At 48.0% G+C, this 27,391-nt stretch overlaps 1 protein-coding gene across 4 annotated transcripts in view; it reads left to right on the forward strand.

Moving 5' to 3' along the window:
* The window catches only part of ASTN2 (astrotactin 2), a 1,128,670-nt gene that overhangs the window by 1,065,466 nt on the left and 35,813 nt on the right, over positions 1 to 27,391 (forward strand). For all 4 annotated transcript variants that reach the window (XM_069573835.1, XM_069573834.1, XM_069573832.1 and 1 more), the window contains one exon: positions 2,197 to 2,338. In XM_069573835.1, the coding sequence (XP_069429936.1) occupies positions 2,197 to 2,338 (142 nt within the window). The remainder of the gene's footprint in view (positions 1 to 2,196; positions 2,339 to 27,391) is intronic.

The raw sequence follows: 27,391 nt of genomic DNA on the forward strand, positions 1-27,391 counted from the left end.
CTGTTTCATGATGATTCTACCATGTCGGATCGTCCTTAAATCCCACTTGGAGAGAAGGCAGTTGAACAGACGTCCTCCTCTTGTTTATTGCTGAGAATCTAAGTAAGGAAAAGAGTGCAAAGCCCTTCATATCACGCATGAAGAAGAACAAGGAGTCAGCAGTTTGGAGGCCTCGTCTCGTTTCATATCACATAGTATATATAGTACCTCACTTGCCTCTAAAATCATTGTGTTTTACAACTGGAAGACTTAGAGGCCATTTGGTGGTTTAGCGGTTTAGTTGCTAAGTCACATCCGACTCTTTAAACACCTCGGACTGTAGCCTGCCAGACTCCTCTGTCCATAGGATTCTCTAGGCAAGAACCCTGGAGTGGGTTGCCATTTCCTTCTCTAGGGGATCTTCCCAACCTAGGGATTGAACCCAGGTCTTCTGCACTGCAGGCACATTCTTTACCAACTGAGCTATGAAGGAAGCCCCAGAGGCCATTTAGTCTGGCTCATTTACTTTAATTTTTAAGTAATTTTCATTGATTTTTTTTCCTTGTTGCAAAAGTAATACATGTCCATTGTAGATAATTTTTAAAAGATAGATACCCAAAACTAAAAGAGAAAGTACCCATTATCTCACTTTCCAAAAGTCATGTTCTGCATTTGCTATATCTTATTCCTTTTCCTAGACAGATATACATGTAAAATTTCCACAAAAAATTAAATTATTCTGTAATAATGTAAACTGTTCTTTTTTAACTCACTATGCTATGGACATCCTTTCAAATAACTTTGTTTTCCTCAATGTTATTTTTGATGACTATAAAATATTTCATTGCATCATTGACCTATAGTTAATATTACTGTCTTGATACCATTAAATATTTAGCTGTTTTTAAATTCTTGCTAGTGTAAGTAGTATCACAGTGTTTATCCTTATAACTTAATCTTCATGCACAGCTGTTTTTATTTTATGTTCTCAGAAATCCAAACAGTGACTGTAGTACCTTCACTTTTCAGAGGAGAAAACTAGAGTACAGCGATGGGAATTCAGTTGTCCAAAGTTATACAGCAAATTCCCAACAAGACTAAGCCTAGATCCCAAGATTTCAGATGTTTAGTTGTTCTTTCTAGTCTTCATCTTACCTTCTTTTATTTTACAGAAAGATGTATTTGCTCACTTTTTTAACCTGTTCCTTGTATTGGTTGTGCCAGGTCTTCCCTACTGCATGCAGGCTCTCTTCAGCTGTGGAGGACAGGGCCTGCTTGTTGCCGTGTGTGGGCCTCTCGTGCGTCTCCATGTTGTGGAGCACAGGCTCTCAGTGCGTGGGCTTTTGCAGCGGTGGGTCGTGGGCTCAGTAATCACTGCCCTTGGGCTGTGGAGCACAGGCTCAATAGTTGTGGTGCGCATGCTCAGCTTCTCTAGGGCAGTGGGCTCTTCCCAGACTAGGGATCAAACCTGTGTCCCCTTCATTGGCAGGTGGGTTCTTTGCCACTGAGCCACCAGGAACGCCCATCTCATCTTTGTGATTAACCCTATTTCTAGTAAATTTCAGCAGCCTCCTAAAATCCAATGGCTAGACCGACATTTGGAAATCACGGGGTCCAAGGCACTTGCTCGCCTACTGTCCTTTCCTGTCTCATGAGCTTCATCACTAATCAGTCATGGAACTCTTTCCCTGTTAGCTGTAACAGTCTCAGTCCACCTCAGCATAACATACCATGAAGCCAGTACCGCTGTGTAACAGTGACCATGTGACATGAGGCCTGTTTGACATCCTTAGTCCAACACCTTCATCATGCGAGGAAAGAAACTGCAATTCCAAAGAAGCTTGCTGAAGAGGTGGAGAGGAAGTAAATGGCAGTGACAAGGCCGAAATAGTTACTCTAGACAGAGAGCACTGTCCTCCTGTTGCCTTGTCAAGCATTTTTATTGCACAGTAATGTACCTCATTTGAGCTTTGCTACAATCTTATAAAGGTGGGTATTAGTATCTCATGTCACACTTGAGAAAATGCAGACAGAAATTTAAGCAGAGAGTCATCGGGAGTAGACCCTGATCTGTGTCATTTTCATATCCTGTGCTTGTTCTGTCCATTAATCCTCTGAATAATGGTATCCAGACGTTGGATGGGTTTGGACAATAGCAAGAATGTCTGCTCACCAAGGCCTGACCTGGGGAGCTCATCTTTCTTTGTCTCCCTCCAGGAGAATTCCTGAGTTTTGCCGATGACTTACTCTCTGGCCTGGGTACATCTTGTGTAGCAGCTGGTCGAAGCCATGGAGAGGTCCCTGAAGTCAGTATCTACTCCGTCATCTTCAAGTGTCTGGAGCCGGATGGTCTCTACAAGTAAGACATACTTTGTATGTGGGGAGCATGAAGCAGACAGGAAAAGTTAAAAGTAGTCTGGGAGGCAAGGCATGAGTAATCTGTCCAGGCCAGCCAAGTGTTTTATAGACCAGTCTGTGTGTGCACTTCAATAGGCTAAGATTTAGAAATATCACCACAGTGAGTCACAGAATCATACACTGCTAGTGCTACAGGGCCCTAGGAAGCCAGCCACTCAGAACCATTCCTCCTACTGAGGAAGAAACAGTAGGCCGGGGAGGGAGCACAGCCTGCAAGGAGGGCAGAGACAGGAGTCTCTGTGCAGTGTTCTTTCTTGATTTCATGATGTCCCCTCTGAAAGATGGTAGATCGGCGGATCTAAAGTCTATATTCATCTGTAGGATATACATATACTCTCTCACTATTAGGTCCATCCAGACCCTTACTAATAGTACCATTATGACTGTTCCATAGAGTATTGCACAGAGTCATTGCATCCCAGTGGCTGGAGATGCAAATGCTGACTCATCTGAGACTCACCTGTTCATCTCCGAGGGGGAGGGGGCTCATTGTCTTTGTTTCCCAACTCACTGAGTGTTTCCTCATTCAGGTGTGGCTGCAGAGCTGTAACAGAGAGTTCTAGAGATCTGCTCTCTTCATTCTCTGATTATGAAGCTGTAAGCCACCTCCCTCTCCCATCTAGAAAGCTGCCATTGTTGACTACGGCACTGGTGACCAATTAATTATTCAGCTCACTCATATTTTTTCTTTTATTCATTGATTCATTTGCCTATCCATCCATCTATCCACTGTTTGTCTCTCCATCTATCTCCCCCTCTCTTCTTTCCTTTATCCATCCATCCATCCATCCCACTCATCTATCTGTCCATTCATTCTTATACTCCATCATTCTTTCACTTATTTATTCACCCTTTAATTCATTCACATTTTTATTTACTCACTTATACTCATTTCCTTATTCAATAGACCTGTCTAAATATTTCCTATGTCTTGGCACTGTTAGAAGGCAAGTATAAATGTGCCCAAGACAAAATCTCTATCCTCAGATAACTTGAAACCTAATGGCAGTATGAAAGACCTCAGACCATGGATTCAAATCTGGGTTTGGCATTTTTAGTTGTGTGGCCTTAAGTCACTTTGCCGCTATGAACCTCAGTAAAGCTGAAATAATAAAACTCAGGTTGTAGATCTGCATGAGAATTAAATAAGGAACACCTTAGCAGAGTGTCTAAGTATGTGCTCAGTAAATAATGTGTGTGTATGTGTGAGTTGCTCAGTTGTGTCCAACTCTGTGAACCCATGGACTGTAGCCCACCAGGCTCCTCTGTCCATGGGATTTTCCAGGTAAGAACACTGCAGTGGGCTGCCATTTCCTTCTCCAAGGGATCTTCCCAACTCGAAAGGAAGGATGATCCAGGGATTGAACCCAGGTTTCCTGCATTGCAGGCAGATCATTTACTACCTGAGCCACCAAGGTAGCCCCTCTGTGATCTGTAAATGTCCCCCATCTCCAAATGGCTTCTGTAGTGGACTGAGCGACTACTCCTCATCTCCAAAACATATCCCATCCCTATTTTCTGTGCAAGACCATGACTTTTTTGAAGACCACTGGGCTCTTTTCAGCTCTTGACATATTCAGGCTCATTGTAACACTCAATGTGTTTATACACCAGACTCAGGAATATCACTGTGAGATGGAAATCAGGGCTTCTGACCTGGGCTCTGCTAGTGACTGTGTCGTAAACGTTAGGGCCCAGGGTTTATTTTATACAGAAAGGCAGGATCAGTCAGGGACAGCAAGAACTCTAGGAATGGAATCCCTAAAGTACAATAGGCTATAGACATCTTTCAGTGGGACATGTGGGCATCTTTTACAGCCGTGGTAGTGTTTATATTTAGGTCTTTGGAGCATGAGTCTGCAGCCTCTTAATCAGTAAACTCCGATGCTGATCCTTTGAGCTCTAGGGTCACTGCATCTGTGAAACACAAGCATGCGACGAGATTAAGAGCTTTATGATCCTCTTCAACTCTAAAGGCTGTGATCGTATGAAGAAAGCAGCGTTTTGGAAAGAGTTCCTGCTGCCTGACTTCCGACCTCCATCCCTTATTGAGGGGATAGACTGGAGGCAGGCAGACCTCCACCCTGCACTTCCTCAGCTGTTTGGCATTGAGGGAACCTCGCAACCTTCCAGCCTCCATTTCCCTCCGTGTGTAAATCAGACAATATGGTGTCTGGTTTGCTGGGAGCCCGGGGAGGATTTGATGAGCTAATAATGCCCCCAAATTCTTCACTTTGCCACAAGCCCTCAGTAGGAGCGTGAGGACCGTTAGCTGTTGTCTCTATCGCGCTTGCTGCCCCTGCGGTAGGAGTAATGAATTTCACCTCCCTCCCCTGCATTCTGCAACTGCTGGGGGAGAAGATATAGCAGACAGGGACAGAGCCCCGGCAGGTGGTTCCTGTCTGCTGAGACGTGAGTAGTGACCCTGTCTCTGGGTGACATTGCGGGGACTCGGCATTACCCAGGCTGGAGTCCTACAGGCCCGTTATGTCGAGAGAGGGAATGTTTTATGGAACCCCAAGAGCAATTAACCCCGAGAGCTGACACATAAGCTGCCATCCTCCAGGAGTGATGAGTACCTTCCCTTGCCTCTTCCGTTCCTCCTGACCGACATCCCCCCCCACCTCCCTCCCACCTCTCAAAGCAGCAGCATTGTTTCTTCTCCTGTCCTGGAAATGTGCTCGTCATGAGCCTGTCATCCCTAACGCTGAACACTTCTTTATTTTCTTTCTGAAATCGGTTTTATTAACCAGCCTGGGATGCGGGCCGTTCTGACAAGGAGCCAGCCTGTTGTTTGGACCCGTCTCTCATCCCACTGGCGGCTCTCCTCCCCTGAGGTCTGACCAACTCAAGTCTCCAGTTTTAAAAGAGTTCCAGTGTCAGTTCTTGGGGTTTTGCATTTTCTGCTTGCTCATTGCTTACCAAAATGAGTTTTCTTCCTCTTGGGCCAAAAAGGCCACGTGTGACAGTGGAAAGAGCTCAGGCTTTGGAGGTGAGCAGAGCTGGGTGTACATCCTGCTGCTGTCCCGTACCCACAGCCGGCCCCGGGGAAGGCCCTGGGTTACTGCTCTAGACAGCAGTTCCTCCCTCTGGGAAAGGGGGCTGGGAATCTTCTGATCTCATAGACTTGTAGGGAAGAGCATGAAGTAACTCCATGAATGGGGTTTACCAGAATGCATGGCATGTGGGGGAGGTCTGCAGGAAATGTTAGTTTCTTTTTCTTTTTCCTCTTTCATTCTCTTTGACCCAGTTGCTGGTTTTCAGTGTCTCTTTTTTTCCCCAGGATAATCTGGGAAGAGCTATTCTCTAAGAGGCAAGCTGGGAGTCCCACTGGTCCTGAGAAGAATGAGCATCTAGGATCATTCGGAGAGAAGTAGGAGAAGGTGATGGCACCCCACTCCAGTACTCTTGCCTGGCAAATCCCATGGACGGAGGAGCCTGGTGGGTTGCAGTCCATAGGGTCGCTAAGAGTCAGCATGACTGAGTGACTTCACTTTCACTTTTCACTTTCATGCATTGGAGAAGGAAATGGCAACCCACTCCAGTATTCTTGCCTGGAGAATCCCAGGGACAGAGGAGCCTAGTGGGCTGCCGTCTGTGGGGTCGCACAGAGTCGGACACAAGTGAAGTGATTTAGCAGCAGCAGGCTGAAAAGAGAGCATGAGTCCAGACTCCCGAGGTTTAATTAAGCACGGGTGGACATCAAACCCTCCGTCCATGGCTGCCAGTTCAGGTGATGGAAGGGTTCAGGTGCTTAGGCCCAGAGGCCGGTGTCTCAGGCAGAAAGTCTGGGTTCACACCCCACTACCACCACTTCTGTCTCTGGGACCTTGGGCGGGATGTTCACATCCTCTCCTGTTTCACACGTTCAGCGTCTTCAAAATGAAGATGAATTAGACCCACTCCAGCTAGAGATTTTTCAATATGCATCCTTCTGCCACAGGGGCTTTTTCTCATTCTCTCTCTTCTCCTCCTGGGCTTTTGCTCTTCCAGCTCTCCATGCCTTCTCGCTTTCGTTGTACCCTGCCAAACCTCTCTGCCCCTCTGTCCATCTCTCCTGGCTTTTGTCCTGTCTCTTGCGTGAGTGTTTCCCACATAGCTTACTGTCTTTGTCTGCCACCGTCCAGTCATCCCCTCTTTGCCTTTCTACGTGTTATTCTCTTCGTTTGTGTTTCTCTGTGTGCGTCAGGTTTCCCAAGTGGGGCTAGAGGTAAAGAACCTGCCTGCCAGCGCAGGAGACTTAAGAGATGTGGGTTCGATCCCTGAATCGGAAGATCCCTGGAGGAGGGCATGGCAACCCACTCCAGTATCCTCGTCTGGAGAATCCCATGGACAGAGGAGCCTGGTGGGCTGCAGTCCATTGGGTCACAAAGAGTCAGACACAACTGAAGTGACTTAGCAGGCACTCACGCACATGTGTATCTCAGTTGCTCAGTCCTGTTGCTTATTCGAAGTTTGGTTCATCCTTCTCTGTCTCTCTCCCTCTGGCCCCCGTTTACCCCCGCTCCCTCCCTCTCTCCACCCCACCTAGGGAGGCAAATTGCTTTCACAGCCTCTCCATCCATGTAACTTTACACAGCAGCACAGAGTTGAGACCAATTGGAAGAGTGAAAGTCAAGTCTGATTTTTTCTTTTTCTCGTCCTAAGCTCACCCTGGTATAAAATCAGCACTCAGGCCTGTTTAAATTGAATTTCCTTGTTTGTTTCATTTGTTTTACTTCTGAATGAAAACAAACAAAGAGCAGCAGAGGGAGTGGGTCCCCAGCAGTTCGGACTGTGTGACCAGCTCCTGCGCCTTTGGGCTGCTGGAGTCAGAGGGTGACCCTGAGCCGGGAATGCCGCATCCACCGCTTCTGCCCTCGCCTGGCCGGAAGCCTAGACACCCTTTTGGTCGCCGCTCCCCAATTTCCTATTATCCGAAGTAATTAGCCTCTGTCTTGTTTTGGCCGCCTTGCCTTTCTCTGAGCATGGATGACTGCCAAAGGGTCCTGAGCAAACACACAGCAGCAGCCAGGCCTAATTCCTGGGGTGGGGGCTCATCTCCACACATTCGGAGGCTTGCCGCAGGCCTGCCCTCCCCTCCTGGGCCTCAGCTCTGTGACAGGAATGCCTAGGGAGCTGGGGTCCGCACCCCCATGCACACGCCCACAGGGGGACCAGAGGCTCAGGGCGAGGGAAAAGCCTGAGGTCAGGAGTCGGACTGGGAGCGGTTCCCACACTTGCTCCTGGCAAGACCTGGGAGTTCTCCCAAGCTCCTCCCCCGCCTCTGGCCTTGATGTTCTCACCTGTGAAATGGAAAGGTTAAACTCAGTGGGTTCTGTGACTTGCACACTGAGGCAGCGATGGAGACTCCAGACCAATGGCCCAATTCTCAGAGGCCCCAGAGCCTCCTGGATAACAGGGGTGAAGCAATGGTAAGCATGTATTGGGCACTCAGTGTCAGGAACCAGGCCAAGGATGTTCCACGTGCTGTCTCACTCCATCCTCACTATAACCCTATAGATCTGGCATCACCATCATCATATTTTGTATCCCAGGTGAGGAAACTGGGATTTAAAGGACTAAACATTTTGTCCAGAGTCACATGAGAAGAAGAGAGAGAGCTGAGAGTCATACCCAAGCCGACCCCCCCCCCCCCCGCCTCCGGCCACCCTGCTCCCCTCACATGCTGTTCTTGACCTTGTCCTTGTCCACTCACACATGTGGAATTCTCAAAAGTACCTGGTAGAGATAGTGGAGGAGGACCTTCTAACTATAAGCAAACATTTGCGATGGAAAGAACACTGGAGACAAGAATATCCCGATCTTCAGGAAAGGTACTTCACACCTCATCTTTCTCATCTGGAAAATGGAGCTAATTAATCCATCCATGAAATGGAGATAATTACACCTTCCTAAGATGTTGCAAAGAGAAACCTGGATAGTATATGAGAAAGTGCTTTGAATCTGTCCTAAGACATGTGAACATAAGAATTTACCATGATCACCTTGTCAAAAAAGCAGCAAAGGGAAGGGCAATAAATGTTTTGAAGGCATATCCCTTTCCACACCCTGCTACACATACATATTTTTAATTCAGGTCTTTGAACTCAGAGGTAAATTTGTACCTTGGTTCCAGTACCTATGGGCTTCTCTTGTGGCACAGCTAGTAAAGAATCTGCCTGCATTCGGGAGACCTGGGTCTGATCCCTGGGTTGGGAAGATCCCCTGGAGAAGAGAAAGGCTACCCACTCCAGTATTCTGGCCTGGAGAATTCCATGGACTGTATAGTCCATGGGGTCACAAAGAGTCAGGCATGACTGAGCGACTTTTATTTAACTCTCAGTACCTATACTGTGTGGCCCTGGGCAAATTTCTTAACCTGTCTGAGTTTCCATTTTGTCATCTGTACAATGGAATCATCTTACTAATAGGAACTGTTTCATAGGATCATGAGGATTCAATGAACCAAAACATGTAAAGAGCACAAGACAGCCTGCAGCTCACTGTCAGTACTTCCTCCCTGATGAGAGGATGACCACTGTTACCAGTCTTTGTTATTACAGGACGCTACCTGAGCAGTCGTGCCTGGGGCACTGCGTTGACTGCTATGTTCACAGCATTCCAGTGGGAGAGCGAGTCAGTCCTTCATCTGACCTTGATTCCTTTACTCATCACTCTGCACACAGGGCTAGAATGTACCTTCCTTAAGGTCTTTGCTTCTACTGTTCTTTCCCTAGGAGGGCCTTCTCCTGACTCTTCCCATGACCCCTGGCTCTGCTTCTTCAGGTCTATGATCAAATGTCATCTTCTTAGAGAAGGCTTCTTCGACCACATTCTCTGCAATAGATCACACCCACCATACAGACAGACATACAAAGCCATGCCACTTAACAGAGCCGTAGTGATTTAGCATCTAATTTACTTATCTGTTGGGTTTCCCTGGTGGCTCAGATGGTAAAGAATCTGCCTGCAATTCGGGGGACCTGGTTTTCATCCCTGGGTTGGGAAGATCCCCTAGAGAAGGGAATGGCAACCTGTTCCAGTATTCTTGCCTGGAAAATTTCATGGACAGAGGAGCCTGGTGGGCTATAGTCCACGAGGTCACAAAGAGTTGGACACGACTGAGGGACTCACACTTTCACTTTCACTTCTCTGCTGTCGGCCTTTTCACACTAGACCATCCACTGTGTAGGGTAGGGTCTGTGTCTGCCTTCGTCATCCTGAATCTCTGGTGCCTAGAACAGTGTCTGATGCCAGTAAAGAATCCAGTAAATAGTTGTTGAATGATTTTGAAAAAATGTTGAAGTCAATGCAGAAATCTAGAGATACTGACTTCTCATCGTCACGTCCTTTCTCACCAAATATTCAGAAGACATCCGCTGTCTGTCAGGCTGTGATCTGGAACCATATCTCTATATCTGTCTCAAGGTTTCTATGTGTCTGTAGCTACCTACCTATCTATCTTGTTGTTGTTCAGTTGCTAAGTCATGTCTGACTCTTTGCGACCCCATGGGCTTCCCTGTTCTTCACCATCTCCTGGAGTTTGCCTAAACTTGCGTCCACTGAGTTAGTGATGCCATCCGATCATCTCATCTTCTGTTGCCCACTTCTCCTCCTGCCTTCAGTCTTTCCCAGCATCAGGGTCTTTTCCAGTGGGTCAGCTCTTCACCTTAGGTGGCCAAAGTATTGGAGTTCAATCATTAGTCCTTCCAATGAATATTCAGGTTGATTTCCTTTAGGATTGACTGATTTGATTTACTTGCTGTCCAAGGGACTCTCAGGAGTCTTCTCTAGCACCACGGTTTGAAAGCATCAATTCTTCAGCACTCAGCCTTCTTTATGGTACAATTCTCACATCCATATATGACTGCCGGGAAAAAAAAACCCCGTCTTAAATCTTATCTAACTTAATCCTCAGAACAACTCTCCAAGGCAGTGACTGTTACTCTTACACAACAGATTAGGCAATTAAGGCATGGAGAGGTTAGATAATTTGACCAGAGCCTCAAGGCTAGTAAATGGAGAAGATAAGATTTGAATTCAGCCAATTTATTTCCAGAGGTTCACTTTGAAATTACTGCGCTAGATCCTATCTCCCTGAGTTTGCATAATTCCAAGTCCATTGAGTCCTCGATGCCATTCAACCATCTTATCCTCTGTCATCCCCTTCTCCTCCTGCCTTCAATCTTTCCCAGCATCAGGATCTTTGCCAATGAGTTGGCTCTTTGCAACCGGTGGCCAAAGTATTAGGATCTTTTATACAGAGCTCCCTACTCAGATGTGTGGGAAACACTATGGGAAACAGATTTTGAGTCCTGCCACCAGAAGCTGCATGGTTCCCCCTGAATCCCAGATTTCAGTCCTGGTGATACACCAACAGTTGAGTCCCAAGTCTGTGAAGATCCCTGCTCCTCCTGGGGACTCAGTCCCAATGCCAGTTTTGAGGTGCTCAGGACCTCCAGCTAGCATGGACTGAGTTGTTTCCTGGCCATGTGTTTCTGCAAACAAGTCCAGGCTCCCTGTCCCAAAAATACTGTTCCAAAAGCCCAGGGGCTCGAAGCCTTGGGTGTAGCATTGCTGGGTTCCCCATCACCTCCAGGACACCCCCCACCCCTTGCCCAGGCACAGCCTGGGCAGCGCCTTGAAGAAGCATCCAGGGCCACTGCCATGGATACTATAATTACATATTAGATGGAATCCCAAAGTTTCCTTTTATTTACATTCCTACACTGCCCTCTTCATTTCCTCTCTTTGTGCCAAGAATCAGCACAGAATTTACTGGAAAATGCATGAAAGTCATCAGGAGCCCTTCAGGTCTGGCTTTCATAAGTGCTTACCCAGAGGATGGGAAGCAGGGGGCCTGCAGGTCATCCTGTGTCTGGCCCTAGGACGCTCCAAGTTCTTGGACGACACAGCATTTCCACCTCAGAGGCCTGTTTTTCTCCATTCGTGGGAGAGGGGTGGAGTGGCAACACTACCCCAAAGAATGCTTTATGAGTTCAGATGAGTTTGGAGGCTGGGAGATAACAGAGCCCCGGATGTGGACTCCAGCCCCCGGTGATCGGCCCCCGGAAGGGTCGGAGTCCGGGTTGAAGAGCTTCATCCGGCTCAAGGCTCTGTGCGTCTTCCCTCTTCCAGCTCCCATCTGGGCATGGCTGGGCCGGCTTCTCAGGGGACTCTCAGCTCCTAGGGGGAAGGAGATGTGCACAGAGGAAACCCCCCGTGCTGACCAGGGCCAGGGCGGCCACCTCTGAGAGCCAAGGCTGAGGCCCAAGGTTGATCCAGGACACAGCAGGGACAGAGCCAGGACGGGCCTGACAGTTCCTGCTGCGCGGCTCTTGCCTGGCTTTTTCTTCCCCCTGTGAAACTTTCTCAGTCTCTCTTTTCTTCCCCTTCAACCCCCTCTTCCTCCCCTACTTCCTTCCCTCCTCTCTTTCTCCCTCCTTTATTTCCTGCATCTTTTCCTTTCTCCCTCTCTCCTCTCTCCGAGTCCCCTCCTGTTCTTCCATCATCCCTGACTCCCCACACATTTGCCCCTTTCTTCTTGTTTCTGTCTGACTCTCCTTTCCCTCTCTTTCCTCCCATCCCCATCCTTGCTCTCCTCTCTCCTGGGTCTGTTTCTCTTATCCTCACTCTCTCTGTGCCTGTACATCCTCTTTTCTCCTTTTCTTCTCACTTTTTTTGTGGGGGGGAGATTCCCTGGTGGCTCAGACAGTAAAGCGTCGGCCTGCAATGCAGGAGACCTGGGCTTGATCCCTGGCTCGGGAAGATCCCCTGGAGAAGGAAATGGCAACCCACTCCAGGACTCTTGCCCTAGAGAATTCCATGGATGGAGGAGCCTGATGGGCTACAGTCTATGGGGTCGCAAAGAGTCGGACACGACTGAGTAACTTTTCACTTTTTAGTCACCTGTCCTGCTTGCCCCCCACTCTCAGTCTCTCTTCCATGTTCTTGGGTGTTTTCCTTCCTCCCTTCACCTCTAGCCCTTCCCACCCCAGCCTAAGAACAAGGGTCCAGGCCTATTATATGAGACGGGGGTGGACAGTCAGTTGAGTGTGGCCAAAGGAGCTGGAGGTCGGCAGGAGCCAGGGGCCTCTGATGTCCCTAAGCCCAGATGGAATGTGGCCTTGCTCTGGCTGCGGTGCCCTGTCCCAGTGGTCAGGGGGTGGGCTGAGTGGGGTGCTCCCCCAGAGGGTAAGCAGCCTAGCTGCTCGAGACTCAATTCGATCCAGCATCAGGTCACGCTAACCTCTCCAAAGTGCTTGGTAGGGGCCCCAGAGAGGGAAAGAGCTGTCCTCAGGCCAGAAGCAAATACAGCTGGGAGGCCCAAGCCAAGAGAGACTCGTAGAGGAAAAATAACGCTGTTTTTCAGCCGACAGACAGCGAGGCTCCTAAGACCTGCTGGACTCTCAGGCAGGCTGTTCTTTCCTCAAACTGCGTCAGAATTTCATCCAGGAATGGGAGGCCGGCCAGGCTTCCAGAGGGACAGGGCACAGACGGCTGATGTGAAGCCGTGGAGGGTGCGGAGGCTGCGAGCTGAGGCCGGACTGGGGAGCGGGGCCTTGAATCCCGGGCGCAGGAGCTGGACTCGGTCCTGTGGGCCATGAGGAGCCAGGAAGAGCTGTTGAGGAAGCCCAGGATGTATTTAAGCCTGTGTTTGCAGTGCCAGCTATGAGCATGGCTTAGAGAGCAGGCTGGGTTGAGTGGAGAGACCCGGAGGCCATAGGGGACAGTAAAGGCAGGGTTCTCGCACACTGGGGTCCGGTGTGTGGGGCCCTGAGTAGGGCAGGCGCGGGGCCCAAGTGGAGCAGCGTGGGCTCAGCTCACTTCCGGAAACATCCGGAAGCAGCTTTTCCTCTTCTGAATATCTGAGCCCGGCTGTGCAGAGTGCCCAAGAAGAGGAGACATGTGTCAGGTAGCCATAATATGCCTTTTCTAAAAAAAAAAAAAAAAAAAAAATTAATTGGTGTATAAGGGCTTTACAATGTGTGCATTCCTGCTCCACAGTGAAGTGAATCAGTTACATGCATACATATATCCCCTTCCACCCACCCCTCTAGGTCATCACAGGGCACCCAGCTGAGCTCACCGTGCTATACAGCAGTTTCCCACTAGCTATCGATTTCACACATAGTAGTGTATTTATTTGGAGAAGGCAGTGACACCCCACTCCAGTGCTCTTGCCTGGAAAATCCTATGGACAGAGGAGCCTGGTAGGCTGCAGTCCATGGGGTCGCTGAGTCAGACATGACAGCGACTTCACTTTCACTTTTCACTTCCATGCATTGGAGAAGGAAATGGCAACCCACTCCAGTGTTCTTGCCTGGAGAATCCCAGGGACGGGGGAGCCTGGTGGGCTGCCGTCTATGGGGTCGCACAGAGTCACACACGACTGATGCGACTTAGCAGCAGCAGCAGTAACAGTGCATTTATTTCAAACACAATCTCTCCATTCATCCCATCCTCTCCTTTCCCTCACACATCTGCTCTCTACGACTGTATCTCTATTCCTGCCCTGAAACTAGGTACATCTGTACCATTTTTCTAGATTCCACCTGCATGCATTAATAGACTAACGATTGTTGGTTTTCTGATACAGTGTGCCTGATACTAAGCTAGTCACTTAGGATTTAGAGCTAACCAAGCCAAACAGTCCTTTGGAAGGACTGATGCTAAATCTAAAACTCCAATACTTTGGCCACCTCATGCGAAGAGCTGACTCATTGGAAAAGACTGATGCTGGGAGAGATTGGGGCAGGAGGAGAAGGGGACGACAGAGGATGAGATGGCTGGATGGCATTACGGACTCAGTGGCGTGAGTTTGAGTGAACTCCGGGAGTTGGTGATGGACAGGGAGGCCTGGCCTGCTGCAATTCACGGCGTCGCAAGGAGTCGGACACGATTGAGTGACTGAACTGAACTGAACTGAAGCCAAACAATGCCTCTGCCTTTGCAGGGCTCACGGTTGTGGTGGGGAGGCTGAGGAGACGGAATGACCTTTCACATCAGGCTCTGATGGGAAGGCCTGGGGGCTGTGGATACACTGAGAAAGGGTCCCAGCCCAGAGAGGTCGGCTGTAGGGCTATTTTGCAGATCTCCTATGAAGTTTTCCTGCAGAAATAAGAGGAGGGGTTGCACTGGATTGAACAGTGTACCCCTCAGAAGTCATGACCACCTGAAACCTCAGAGTATGACCTTACTTGGAAATAGAGTCTTTGAAAATATAATAGATTAAGGGATTCCCTCATGGCATCCAGTCCCATCACTTCATGGCAAATAGATGGGAAAACAGTGAAACAGTGTCAGACTTTATTTTGGGGGGGCTCCAAAACCACTGCAGATAGTGACTGCAACCATGAAATTAAAAGACGCTTGCTCCTTGGAAGAAAAGCTATGACCAACCTAGATAGCATAGTAAAAAGCAGAGATGTTACTTTGCCAACAAAGGTCTGCCTAGTCAAACCTATGGTTTTTCCAGTAGTCATGTATGGATGTGAGAGTTGGGCCATAAAGAAAGCTGAGTGCCGAAGAATCGATACTTTTGAACTGTGGTGTTGGAGAAGACTCTTGAGAGTCCCTTGGACTGCAAGGAGATCCAACCAGTCCATCCTAAAGGAAATCAGTCCTGAATATTCATTGGAAGGACTGATGCTGAAGCTGAAACTCCAATACTTTGGCCACCTGATGTGAAGAACTGACTTATTTGAAAAGACCCTGATGCTGGGAAAGATTGAAGGCAAGAGGAGAAGGGGATGGCAGAGGATGATATGGTTGGATGGCATCACCAAATCAATGGACATGAGTTTGAGTAAACTTCAGGAGTTGGTGATGGACAGGGAGGTCTGGCGTGTTGCAGTTCATGGGGTGTCAAAGAGTTGGACATGACTGAGCGACTGAACTGAACTGAACCACAAGCTAAGGAATGCCTTGGGCCCTCAGGGGCTGGCAGAGAAAAGGAATGGTTCTTCCCAGGGGCCCTCGGGGTGGGAGGCGGGGAGCTCGGTCCTGCTTTCACCTTGATCTCAGACTCTTGGCCTCCAGCGCTGTGAGATCATATGTGTCTGTTGTTTTAAGCCTCCATCTCTATGGTAACTCATTATGGCAGCCACAGGGAAGTAACACAGGAGTTTCAGGCAGAGGACGGATTAGGAGAAGCCTGGAAAACGAGAGAGAGTGTGGTGAGGCAGAGGGTGTAGCTGGAGTGAGGAAGGCAAGGGCTGGAGGTCAGAGAGCTAGGGCTACAAGTGGGCAAGGGCCTCATCAGCCACATCTGGGCCCCTAGAGGGGCGGAGAGCGGGATGAGGCAACGGGGATGACCTGAAGGAGCCTCATGGCTCCAAGCATGCCTTCCCGACTTGTGAGGGGAAGACCAAGCATCTGGACAGTGTCCAGAGGAGAAAAAGGAGGTCACCAAGGGCCCTAGAAGTGAGGTCCCTAGTGAACATTTCAGGGGCCTGGACTCTTCTTTCAAGTTAAGAGAAGACACAGGGGGGTAGCCCACTGTCTTCAACCCTCTGTAGAGCCACGTGGATATCAGAGGGCACCGATGTGTCCACTCTGACCCCTGGGGGGCAGGATGGGGTGATGTGTGGGAGGCAGACTTCAGGTCCCTGTCAGGACTCAGTGGCTGGTAATCTCAGGGGATGCTGTGGTCTGCGCCTGGGGAGCAGGGAAGTGAGGGAGATGGACTGGGCTTTATAAGGATGAACTGGCAAGTGACCTTAATGGGTCGGTGTGACCAGTGTCCCCACCACTCCCTGCTTCATAACAGGGAGTGGTGGGGACTGTGGTAAACTGGAAATGGAGCAGAGGACACTCAGCTCCAGCTCATCTCTGCTATGTGAGAATGTAGATTCAGTGTTGAATAACCTTCCAAGCCATAAACCTAGGCTTAAATGCAATCTATTAATTAGTACTTGCTGGAAGCCGATTCAAAATTGGTTATATAAACCAACTATGTAGGCCACAATGAGCCTGCAATTTATTGCTTTAGGCTCTCTTATCTAAATCAACTCTCTCAGTATATAGATAAGGGAGCTGATGTTCAAAGAGACCCATAGGCTTCACAGTGAGGGCAGAACCAGGATTAGCACACAGGCTTCCTGATGCTCCATCTATAGCTCTTACCAGCAGGCCTTGACTCCCTGCCTTTTATCTTGGGGGTATTTGGTTGAGGGACAGCTCAGAGACAGCTCAGCAAGGGGAGGACTCCCCAGGATGGGGTCACGAGTCACATACAGCCCAGCTAGGCTGCCCTCTCAACCTTGGACAAAGAGCTTCCTCTTTCTGAACTTCAGGGGCTTCCTCATCACAGTGAGGAGACTGGATGGTGAAGTCCCTTCCTTCTCTCACTTTCTAGGACTCTAGGAACCCCTCAATAGGGACGGACCCACACTCAAAGCCAGGTCACTCCCTGCTCCCGTTACCTCGCTGTGGGTCCAACACCACAGTCTGAGGGGCTACCCACACCCCCCTCCCACCTCCAAACTCCCATATCCGTCTGTGAAGGACGCTGCTGTTAGGAACAGTCTTGAGGTCATCACTGGAAAGGTGTTAACAGACTGCAGGAGATCACCGTGAATGATGTGTAGAAACTCAGAGGCCAGACAGAATCCAGGTTTCTGGCATTTTTCCCTCTGTTCTGTTCTCCTTGCCCCCAAGGACAGACTCCCTCCCCCAGGTTTCAACAACCCCCTTCTGGTTTCACATTTGAATCACAGCACAGCAGAGCTTGAGCACTCAGACCTCATGGACCTAAACCTTCTCTCTTAGGAGAAACTGCAGCTCAGGGAAGGTAGAGGCCCGGTCACTCAGAGAACGGGTGTCAGAGCTGGGCTGGACCATGCTCTTGACGCCACTGTTGACCACCTGCTGCTCTCTTGTCCTAACTCTGAGCATCCAAGTGCCCTCAATCATCTTGAGCTTCTGAGAGGCTGAGAAACTAGGATGTTTAGTCAGGCTGTCCTAGTGGCAACTCAGATCTTTCTGGCTGTTCAGTTCAGTTCAGTTCAGTTGCTCAGTCGTGTCTGACTCTTTGCTGTACCAGATACTTATTTTCCTGGACCTTGATTTACACGTCTGTAAGGCAAGGTATTGACACTCTCTACACTAGAGTTTTATCGTGGTACAAATAGAGTATTTAATATGTGCAAAGCTCACAGGACTAGCAGGTCTAGCACCCAGTAGGTGCTCAATATCAAGTACATACAAGATGTTTCTTTAGTAGGACTGCACCAGGACCATGAAAGAGAAGCATAATTGGCTAATTGTCTTGCCGCCCTCTGTAACATTGCCGCAAGTCTCTGAGCATCTTTTAGGATCTCTTTGGACATGAAGTGGCAAATTTGGAGTCATTCCCCAAATATTTAACAGAAGAAATGCCTCCTCCTGTCCCCTATTTCTTTTTCCTTCTATCATTCCTTGAAAGTGAACGTGTTAGTCACTCAGTTGTGTCCAACTCTTTGCGACCCCATGGACTGTAGCCTGGCAGGCTCCTCTGTCCCTAGAATGCTCCAGGCAAGAATAGTGGAGTGGGTAGCCATTCTCTTCTCCAAGGGTGCTTCCTGACCCAAGGATCGAACCTGAGTCTTCCACATTGCAGGCAGATTCTTTACCGTCTGAGCGACCAGAGAATTACTCCTTGAGTCCATGTCTAATGTAGTTCTCATGATCATAGAGAACTAAAATTACCAGCAATCCAAGAGTAGAACAGATTTTAGAAACCACATTTAGATGTCCATGAATCTGTAACATATGACTTGGAACTAAGCAGGCACTCAATTTAGAAATCAACAAAGGTCAGGAATAGACGTAGCAGGTTGAATGGATAGAGTCCGACTTTCAAGTAAACATCTGTCACTATTAGCCAAGGACATTCATGGCAATGCCGTGGCCCCTGCCTACCAATCGATAGTGTCATTGACCATTTATTAAGCTCTCACTACTGCTATGCATTGTGCCAATATCTTTATGTCCACTAATGCTCTGACTTTTCACAATATGGTAATTTCTAAGGTAGGTACTATATAATAGGTACTATGAAAGTGAAGTTGCTCAGTCGTGTCCGACTCTTGTGACCCAACGGTCTGTAGCCTACCAGGATCCTCAATCCATGGGATTTTCCAGGCATGAATTGAGGAGCCTGGTACTTTTTATATATAGGTACTTTTTATATATAAGTAAACTAAGACAGAAGGACTAAATGACTTGTTCAAGGTCTCCCTTATTAGTAAATGGCAGAACCGTGAGTCTAACACAAGATACCTAGCTCTAGAGTCCACCTGTGGATATTCTTCCGTGTTCCTCTCATAGCCAGTGGTGCAGCTGAACCTCGAAAACATATGGCCTAGACCGAAAGAGCTTTGCCCAGTGTTAGGAACAAACTTATAAGGAGCTAATTATCCTGGAATAGAGGGTGATTTGCCCCATAACAAAGGGGCAAATCACCTTTTGAGGAGGCTGTGATCTCTAATAGCCAGCGTACCTGGGGGAGGTGCATTTGAGCTGGCTCTGGAAGAACAGATTGTAGTGACCATTTAGAATTAGGGCTGTTATTGATCCCCAGCTGAGGGAAGACAAGGAGGTGAGAAATTAGAGGGACATGTAGGGTAGGGAACAGCAGAAAGGTGAGGATAGTTGAGATCCACAGTATAAAAGGATAGAAAGGCAGGATTTGTGAGGCTTTGTAATGCAGACCAAGGAGCCGTTGATTTGTTTTGAGCAGTCATGAGGAGCCCACAGTTGGGTTTTAGAATGGCCTCTATGGAGTATGGGTTACAGGAGGGCTTCCCAGGTGACTCAGCAGTAAAAAACCTGCCTGCAATGCAGGAGACATGGGTTCAGTCCCTGGGTTGGGAAGATCCCCTGGAGAAAGAAATAGCAACCCGCTCCAGTACTCTTGCCTGAGAAATCCCAAGGACAGAGAAGCCTGGTGGGCAACAGTCCATAGGGTTGCAAAAGAGGCAGGTATGATTTAGTGTCTAAACAACAAGAAGGGAGACTTCGGGGGCTGTTGTTAACAGTCCTGGTAAGAGGTACTGAATCTGTGATTAGGACAGCAGAAAGAGAGGGATGCAGAGAGTGGGACGATGCGGGATGGTTATGTTCACAGTTTGTTTTTTGTTTGGCGTGGGGGGAATCTATCAGATGACAAACAATAAGCCTCATTGAGAAGACAGCCCAGCATAGGATTTGAAATTTTAAGATCTGTGTTCAAATCCTGACTCTACCACCTTGCCTTTGGGAAGGGTAGCCTATGAAAAAATGCTTAAGTTTTAAGACCAAGCCTTTTCCTGTATCCAGAAAGTGGTGGTAATATATTCAGTTTCAAAATGTGCAAGTGGGATTAAAAATATATGTATTCTACATGTCAGTTTCTGACACCTCATAGTCTCTTTATGCCTAACAATTTTCTCCCAGTCTTTCCATCTGCTTCAGTCCTATTGCAGGAAACATTCATATTCATTCTCTCCCTCACTCCACCTCCTGACTGCCCAGCTTCCCTCTCTCTGTCCCTCTTTCCCCAGGATGCCAGAAATGAAATAACATTCTTTGCATGTTTGTTCTAAAACTTCTGGCCGCCTTCCCGCAGACCCCAGGCTGGGTCAGCACTCATTTGCATTAGCATGTGTGAGGCCAGCCTGAAGGGGAAGGAGAGGCCTTGTTTTCAGGGAGTTTCATCAGGCGCTCCTGCCAGAAAAAGAAGTTACTATGTCTTTCTGGGAAACGTTCACAGACTCAAACAAGCAAGGAAGGCCCGGGGAGCTGTCTCCCTTGTGAAGAGGTTGGTGGGTGGGTGAGCTGCCTGTCAGACTCCCAAAACTATACCCAGCTCCTCTCATCCTTATCACAGGCCTGCCCCCTAGAAATCTCTCCTTCAACATGTGTAATAACTTAAGACCATAAATAGACCTTTCTTAATCCTATCTATGGCCTGTAACAGGGAGAGTCGGGAGAGAGAGTGCACAGGGGCAAGGAAGACACGCAGGAGCTACAGGATAAATAAACAGCAATCTTGCTGGCTTCTAGATGGATATTAAACCCACAAAAGCATCTTTAAAATAAGCAGTGGTAATCCCTGGAGCTTTTTATTTGTTCTTGCTTTACTCCTGTGAATTTTTAAAATAATACCATGTCATGGAGTTACACTTTCTCCCAGGAATCTCAGTAACTGTGTCCAAAGCCAGATAACCAGCTGCAAGCCAAAGGAAGCTCTCTGTAGTTGTCTCAAGAGTGATACTGGCACCATGACACAGGCTACTCTAGAGGCAAGGATTATACCATTTATAGAGAAGCGAATTGAGTCCCTGGTATTTTATTGGGTGACTTCCCATAATTCCCCACTATTTTTCTCAGCTGCTAGCCTGGATATGTCTTCTCCAGGCAAGACTTTTGGCTCGTCCTTTATAATGCTATTCATGTAAACACTTGAGGGAAAATAAAAGAATCAACGATGCATATGTTTTGTAGAGTGTGTTCAATACATCAGGCACTGTTCTAAATGCTTTACGCAAATTAACTTATCCAATCTTCTCAGTAACCCAGTGAGGATAGTGGTTTATGATTCCCATTGAACTGATGAGAAAACCAAAGCCCAGAGAAGTTAAGAAATTTGCTTAAACGCACACACCAGTCAAGAGCCAGGATTTAAATTCAGACAGGCTGGCTCCAGAGCTCAAGCTCCTAATCATTAACTAGCCCAGCCTCCCCAGAAGCCACGTTAGCATTTAATGAGCCAATACACTCCAGATCTTGTGCTCTGACCCATCACGGGGCCTTGGCGTAAGCTGTGCCGCTTATTCAGTTCTCAGCCTAAGTGTTGCTTCCTCGGAATGGCCTCCCCAGAACCCGTAATCTAAATGAGATTCCCCATCCCTTTCCTTTATTACCGCTGTTAAACTTTTCAGTGACATATTTATATGTGCTAGTGTGTGCCCCCGATTAGACTTGATAGTCTATGAAAGTAAAGATGGCATCTCAGAGCCTGTGTTCTGAACCTTTGCAGTGTGTTCCCTTCTGTGAAGCTCTGTATGGACAGGTAGAGGAATGAAGCACGATCTCTGCCCTAAAGAGCTCTGGGAGGAGCCAGATGTATACAAAACCACCATGCCACAAGCCAGTTAAAACCGGTGAAGTGGTTCTACAGTGCCGTACAAATGGTGATCCACGAGGAAACAGATGGGGAGAACAAGGAATTTTTTTGACAACCAGGAATGACCTCCTGTAGCCTTTCTTAACCGATGCTTGCTTACCCTCTAAGGGTATGCTCAAATGTAGCATCCTCACTCAGCATGGGTGTTTGTTCATTCCATGTGCTTTTGAGTGTCTGCTTCTCTGTAGGGCTCTGCACTGTATCCCCGAGACCGAGAGGATCAGTACAATCATCCCTCCTGCCATGGAGCTCATGATAAAATGTGGCCCTTGATAAGCCCGTGAGAGCTCGGAGGGGAGAATGCGTCCTAGTCCAGTGAAAGCTGGCCAGGAAGGGTGACATTTTAGTTGATTGTTAAAGGATGAGCAGGATCACTTAGGTAAAGATAGAGGAGAGAAGGGACAATAAATGACTTTGCAGGGAGAGGAAGTCATATGTAACTGAAGAGCATGGTAATATACCGGTTTACTACTCAAGTCACTATGAGGCAATGGGGCAAATTTGGGTAATGAAGTTGAAGAGGTTGATAAGGCTCAAATCACAAAAGAATGCTATTGCCCAGCTAAGTAGTATGGGCTTTATCTTTAGAGAAAGCGGAGCTGTTAAGGGTTTGGAGCTGCTCAGTAGACATTGTCAGATTTGCATTTTAGGGGGATCCCTTTGGCTAATATACTGGCAGTAGGGTGGAGGTGAGAGGGAACGGTTGGCAGCAAATAAGGAAACTGTTCCCAAGGCCTGGATGAGAAGCAGTGACATCTGGTATAGACCAGAATTGGAAGAAAGGAAGGTGGTTGAAATTTACAGTCTCAGATGAATGGACCAGAGAGGGTGAGAGGTGAGACAGAGACAGCTCCCCAGCATGCACCGATTTATCCTACCTGATGTTCATCAGTGAAGACTTGACTCTAGGCTCTTGCTTTTGGGGCTAGCCTAAGATAGAAAGCATCTTCTAAGCACCTACTATGGACTATGACTGCCCTCTGGAAGATTAAGAAAAAAGGAAGCTAAGTAAGTCAGTGTAAGTTGGCAACAACCCCGGTTATACTGTTTCTGGTTTTTAAGAGTACTTGACCCTTGTCTGCTTCTGAAATAGCGAACAATTCTCTGGTGCCATTACCATGTGAGAAACTGATGGGGTTAAAAGAAGAAGGAGATGTGGTTTCTTTCTCCCAGAGAGCCCTCATGCCAGGGGGCTCACCGTAGGTAAAGGATAGATGAAGATGGTAATTTCCTGGCTTCATGTCCTAGGTATCATGTTGGCTAAAAAGCTGGTTTGGGTTTTTCCATAAGCTGTTAAATGGTATGTGAGATGGTATGGAAAAACCCAAACCAACTTTTTTTGCCAACCCAGTACTATAAGACACTTAGAGGAAAAAGTGACTAGTCCCACCTGGACAGGTGTGGGTCTTTCCCAGAGCCTGGAAACATGGTCCTGGGCCAGGTAGAGAGTGATCTGACCCGAGGTGCATGACCAGGCAGCAGTTGTGCCGAGCTAAGCACAGGGGTAGTCCTCCTCTGGGACAAGAGCCCACTACGGTCCTATTAATGATGATGGCTATCTCCCCAGCCCCTGCCTGAGCATGTAGAAATGCCCCAGATATAGCTTAATCGATAAAGAATCTACCTGCAATTCAGGAGACCCAGGGTTCGATTCCTGGATCGGGAAGATCCCCTGGAGAAGGACATGGCAACCCACTCCAGTATTCTTGCCTGGAGAATCCCATGGAGAGGGGAGTCTGGCAGGCTACAGTCCATGGGGTCGCAAGAGTCAGACACGACTTAAGTGACTAAACCACCACCACTCTGTTAGGCGTACAATTCAACAACATTGGCATGTTTAACCGCCGCAATAACTTTCTACAAGATATTGCAGAAGGGTATGGTGAGAATCTGAACTCTTGGATACAAGTAACAGAAACTCAAAATTGCTTATGGACAAAAAATGGAACTTACTCACTTCCATCCACTGGGAAGTTCAATGGGCATGCTAACTGTAGCTGCAGAGACATGCAGGAGTTCAGGTGATGGGTCATGATATCTGCGCCTCGGCCCCAGCCTCTGTGTGTTGGCTGCATTCTCAGGTGGGTTTTCCTTATGGAGGGACCGAGATGGACCCCAGCAGCTACGGGCTTTGATGGTTCTTCATGCCTGTGATCTTAGAGAAAGAGAGGCATATCCCTTTCCTACCAATTCTATCAGCCCCCAGGAACGAATTCAAGTTGCCATGTTTGGGAAATGTCAGCACTTCTATTGAGGGAGGTAGGGATGTGAAATGTATAGTCCCACCCAAGTCGTAATAAAAGATGGAGAAATTGTTAAGCGGATACAGGCACTGTGCTTCCGGGGGGAAAAAAAAAATAGAAAAAGGAATAAGAAAGACTGGGTAAAGGAAGCAAATGAAACTGAAAACAGCAACCGCTGTCCTTAGAGTTTTATCATCGCCATTATACAGATGAGAAAATAGAAGCTCACAGTGGTGAAGCATAGGGCAGAGTCTATAACTAGGTCTTTCTTTTTTTTTTTAACTGGGGTATATGGATCTCGAAACTATCACACCGAGAGAAGCTATAAGGAGGAATGACTATGTCTTTCTGATGCCATGACACTGGATCCTTCCTGCCTCTCTTGCTGCTGAGTGTTCTGTCTGAGGAAGGCAAACAGTTCTTAGGTGCAGCAGCCAAACTCACCCAACGAGGCTAGGCCAGGAGCGTCCCCAGAGAATGGCCTGGTATGACTGTGGAGCAGGCGCTATAGGGAACTGCCTAGAAGCCCCAGCTTCACATCCAGGCTGCAGGCAACATCGGTTGAGCCAATGGCATCAAGGCTCATGGTCAGATAGTGCAGAGGCGTGGAGGTACGGAGACTGGCCGAGAAACTGGAGGTCAGAAGTCTCCTGGTGCCGTCTTAATCCTTGGACCAGTCCAGACCCCAGAGGTTTCTGTGTCAGACAGAACAGCTTTGTCTTCAAAGCCAAGGTGAAGCCCTCACCCAGTTCTATCACCCTGCCACCCCTGCCTGGCCTGGATTCAGAAGCCCCGCTCCACCCTCCCGGCAGACATCAAATTCTCTGAATGTAAAGTGTGCACAGTAAAGCCTGCTTTGTCTTGCTTTCAAGGTTATTTGTGTAATAAGCTTTGCAAAGTGTAAATTGATAGGTGTCAGGAAGGCATTCATTTGTTTGCTTTAATCATGAAAACGAAAATGCAGAGAGTATGGAGACAGTACAGTAAGCCTCCATGTGCCCACCATGCAGGATTAATACATGTCAGGCCTCTGTCATGTTGGTTTCAGAGCTCTTTTCTCCTGAAAGAAATTAAAATTAAAGATACACTTGAAGATGACTTTGCCTCCCTATCACCAGTCTAATTGTCTTCCCTCCTAAGGCATAACCGCTGTCATAAATTTGTATCAGTGTAGTCTGAAGAACACAGTGAGTTTATGGTTGTTTTGCTTTTTTAAAAAATGTGTGTATTTTTTAATTGGAGAATAATTGCTTTACAATATTGTGTTAGCTTCTGCCATATCGCAACATGAATCAGCTACAGGTGTACGCATGCCCCCGCCCTCTTGAACCTCCCTCCCACCTACGTCCCCACCCCACCCCTCTAGGTTGTTTGGCTTTTTGATTTCCACCAGCATTCCTCAGTCTGTATGTTAGAAAATTGAAACTGCAGCTTCCTCCAACTGACATTGTGGAGTTTTTGTTATTATTTATTATTAATATTAACTTAATTTCTGTAACAACCATAGTCACAGAAAGTTCCACTGTGTTTTATCTCCTTTGGAAAACTTTCTCCCCCCTCTTTCTATGTCACTACCTGAAGGAAAATAAATAAGTATCTTTAAAATGTATTCTTCTAATCTCGTGCTTACGCAAAGCCTTACGTCTCTGAGAGCTTGTCCAGCCGTGGCGAGGTCTTATCAGGGCCGGATGCCCCAACCGTGCCCAGCCAGCCTGTTCCCTTATTATGGTGGCTCAAGGTTTCTAAGGCCGATGTGTCCAGTCGACCAGAGAGGCTTATCTTCATGGGGCAAAGGGAGCCGGACGGCAGTTGGGGCTCTGAGATATTAGACGAAGGCTGTGTAGGGTTGCCTGAGTTCACAGCAGAGATCAGACCCGCTGGCTAAAGCAAAGGGCCCTATAGTGGGGAGTGTGCAGCTGGTGCTGGACATAGATACAGATTTCAATCTGGTCCTCTGCCTGCCTCATCACTGCAGGGCTCTGAGTCCCAAGTCTGCACATGGGGAAGGAGAGGAACCTCTTTTGCATGGTTCCTGGGGAGTCAGGGATCAGGCTTATAGCAGCCATAGCACTTGGCACTGACTTACCACCAATAATGGCTGATGGGAAGAAGTGGTGAGTTGGGCCATCCTGGCAAGCAGAGAACAGGGCATGTGGCCCAGAGAACAATCATCAAAGGAGTAAGAGGAGGGGGGAAAATCAAAGCAGCAACAACTGCCCAGAATAAGGGCTCTCTGGAGACCGCACCTACAGCTCAGACTAAGTGGGGTAGAGACAGTGCGACCCCCGTGAGGAGGGGTACCCCGCCATCAGCGCTATTCTGACTCCTCACTGTGAACCTGCTTACCATGCCAATGTCTGTGCAGCATCTTACCTGGGATTCAAATTCTGGATTTGCTTTGAACTTCCTGTGTGACCTAGGACAAGTTGGTTGCCCTCTCTGAGCCTTAGTTCAAGAAAGGGTTTAAATGAATTACTTGGTAAGATGCTATCCTGGTGCTAACAGTTGTTCAGCTTGTGAGAAGGCTTTGAGTTCTCTTTTGGAACCTAAGGCTGACACTCAAGGCTGACACTTGCTGGGCAGCTGAGTCCGGCTTCTCTGTAGTTTCCACCTCGGTGGGGAACCCTGAGATATCACAAGTCCAAGGCCAGCGTGCTGTCGTCTTTCACCTTTTTATTGGCCTTTGGGATTTGGATAGTTGATCTTTGAGTCATCCAGGTTTATGCCACCCACCTTTACCCTCTATTTCTTTGGCCTTCCTAACTCGGTGAAGGCAGCAGCTGGTAAGTCTCGCCTAAGCCTTTGTCAACCCCTTTCACTTCTCGAAGCAGTTTTACCCGAGCTTGACTTTCCATCCGATCTTGTTCCCCGCTGGCACCTGTGGACATGTCTTATCTGTTCAGGTAGGGCTGTGAGTGCCTTGTGGATTACCCGAGCTTGACTTTCCATCCGATCTTGTTCCCCGCTGGCACCTGTGGACATGTCTTATCTGTTCAGGTAGGGCTGTGAGTGCCTTGTGGATTACCCGAGCTTGACTTTCCATCCGATCTTGTTCCCCGCTGGCACCTGTGGACATGTCTTATCTGTTCAGGTAGGGCTGTGAGTGCCTTGTGGATTAGGGCTAAAGTGTTGTTAATTCATGATGGGGTTGATGCCCCGCTGCACTGAACACAGTTGGACGTTTTTGTTTATCAGAGTAACAGGAAGTGCAGATGAGGGGCTTTAAAAGTGATAATTCCAACTATGGATTGAGAATTTGGCTAATCCACTCTGAGTCTCCTCTTAACAGTCCTGTGAGGCAGGTGGAATTGTGTTTGTTTTGTTGACAAGAAAACGAAGGTGAAGCAGTGAAATACTTAGCCAGTGTCACATAGCCTTTAAACAACAGAGAGGCTATTTAAGCCCAGAACTTCCCAGGTCCGAATCTATGCCCCTGACCTTTGCAACGTACTGAGGTCCTGAAGGGTTCTGCTGCAGACTCCTACATTTACAAGTAAACCAAGGTCATGACCATCCACTTAGGGCTCCATTTCAGGTCCTGCTTCCCCTTTAAGAAATTCTGGAATAGGGGTTGGGGCAAGAGGTGTTTGCTCAAAGTCAGAGGTCAGAAAGCTGCATA

Source organism: Ovis canadensis, chromosome 2, assembly GCF_042477335.2.
Source record: "Ovis canadensis isolate MfBH-ARS-UI-01 breed Bighorn chromosome 2, ARS-UI_OviCan_v2, whole genome shotgun sequence".
In the NCBI taxonomy this organism is placed as follows: Eukaryota; Metazoa; Chordata; class Mammalia; order Artiodactyla; family Bovidae; genus Ovis; species Ovis canadensis.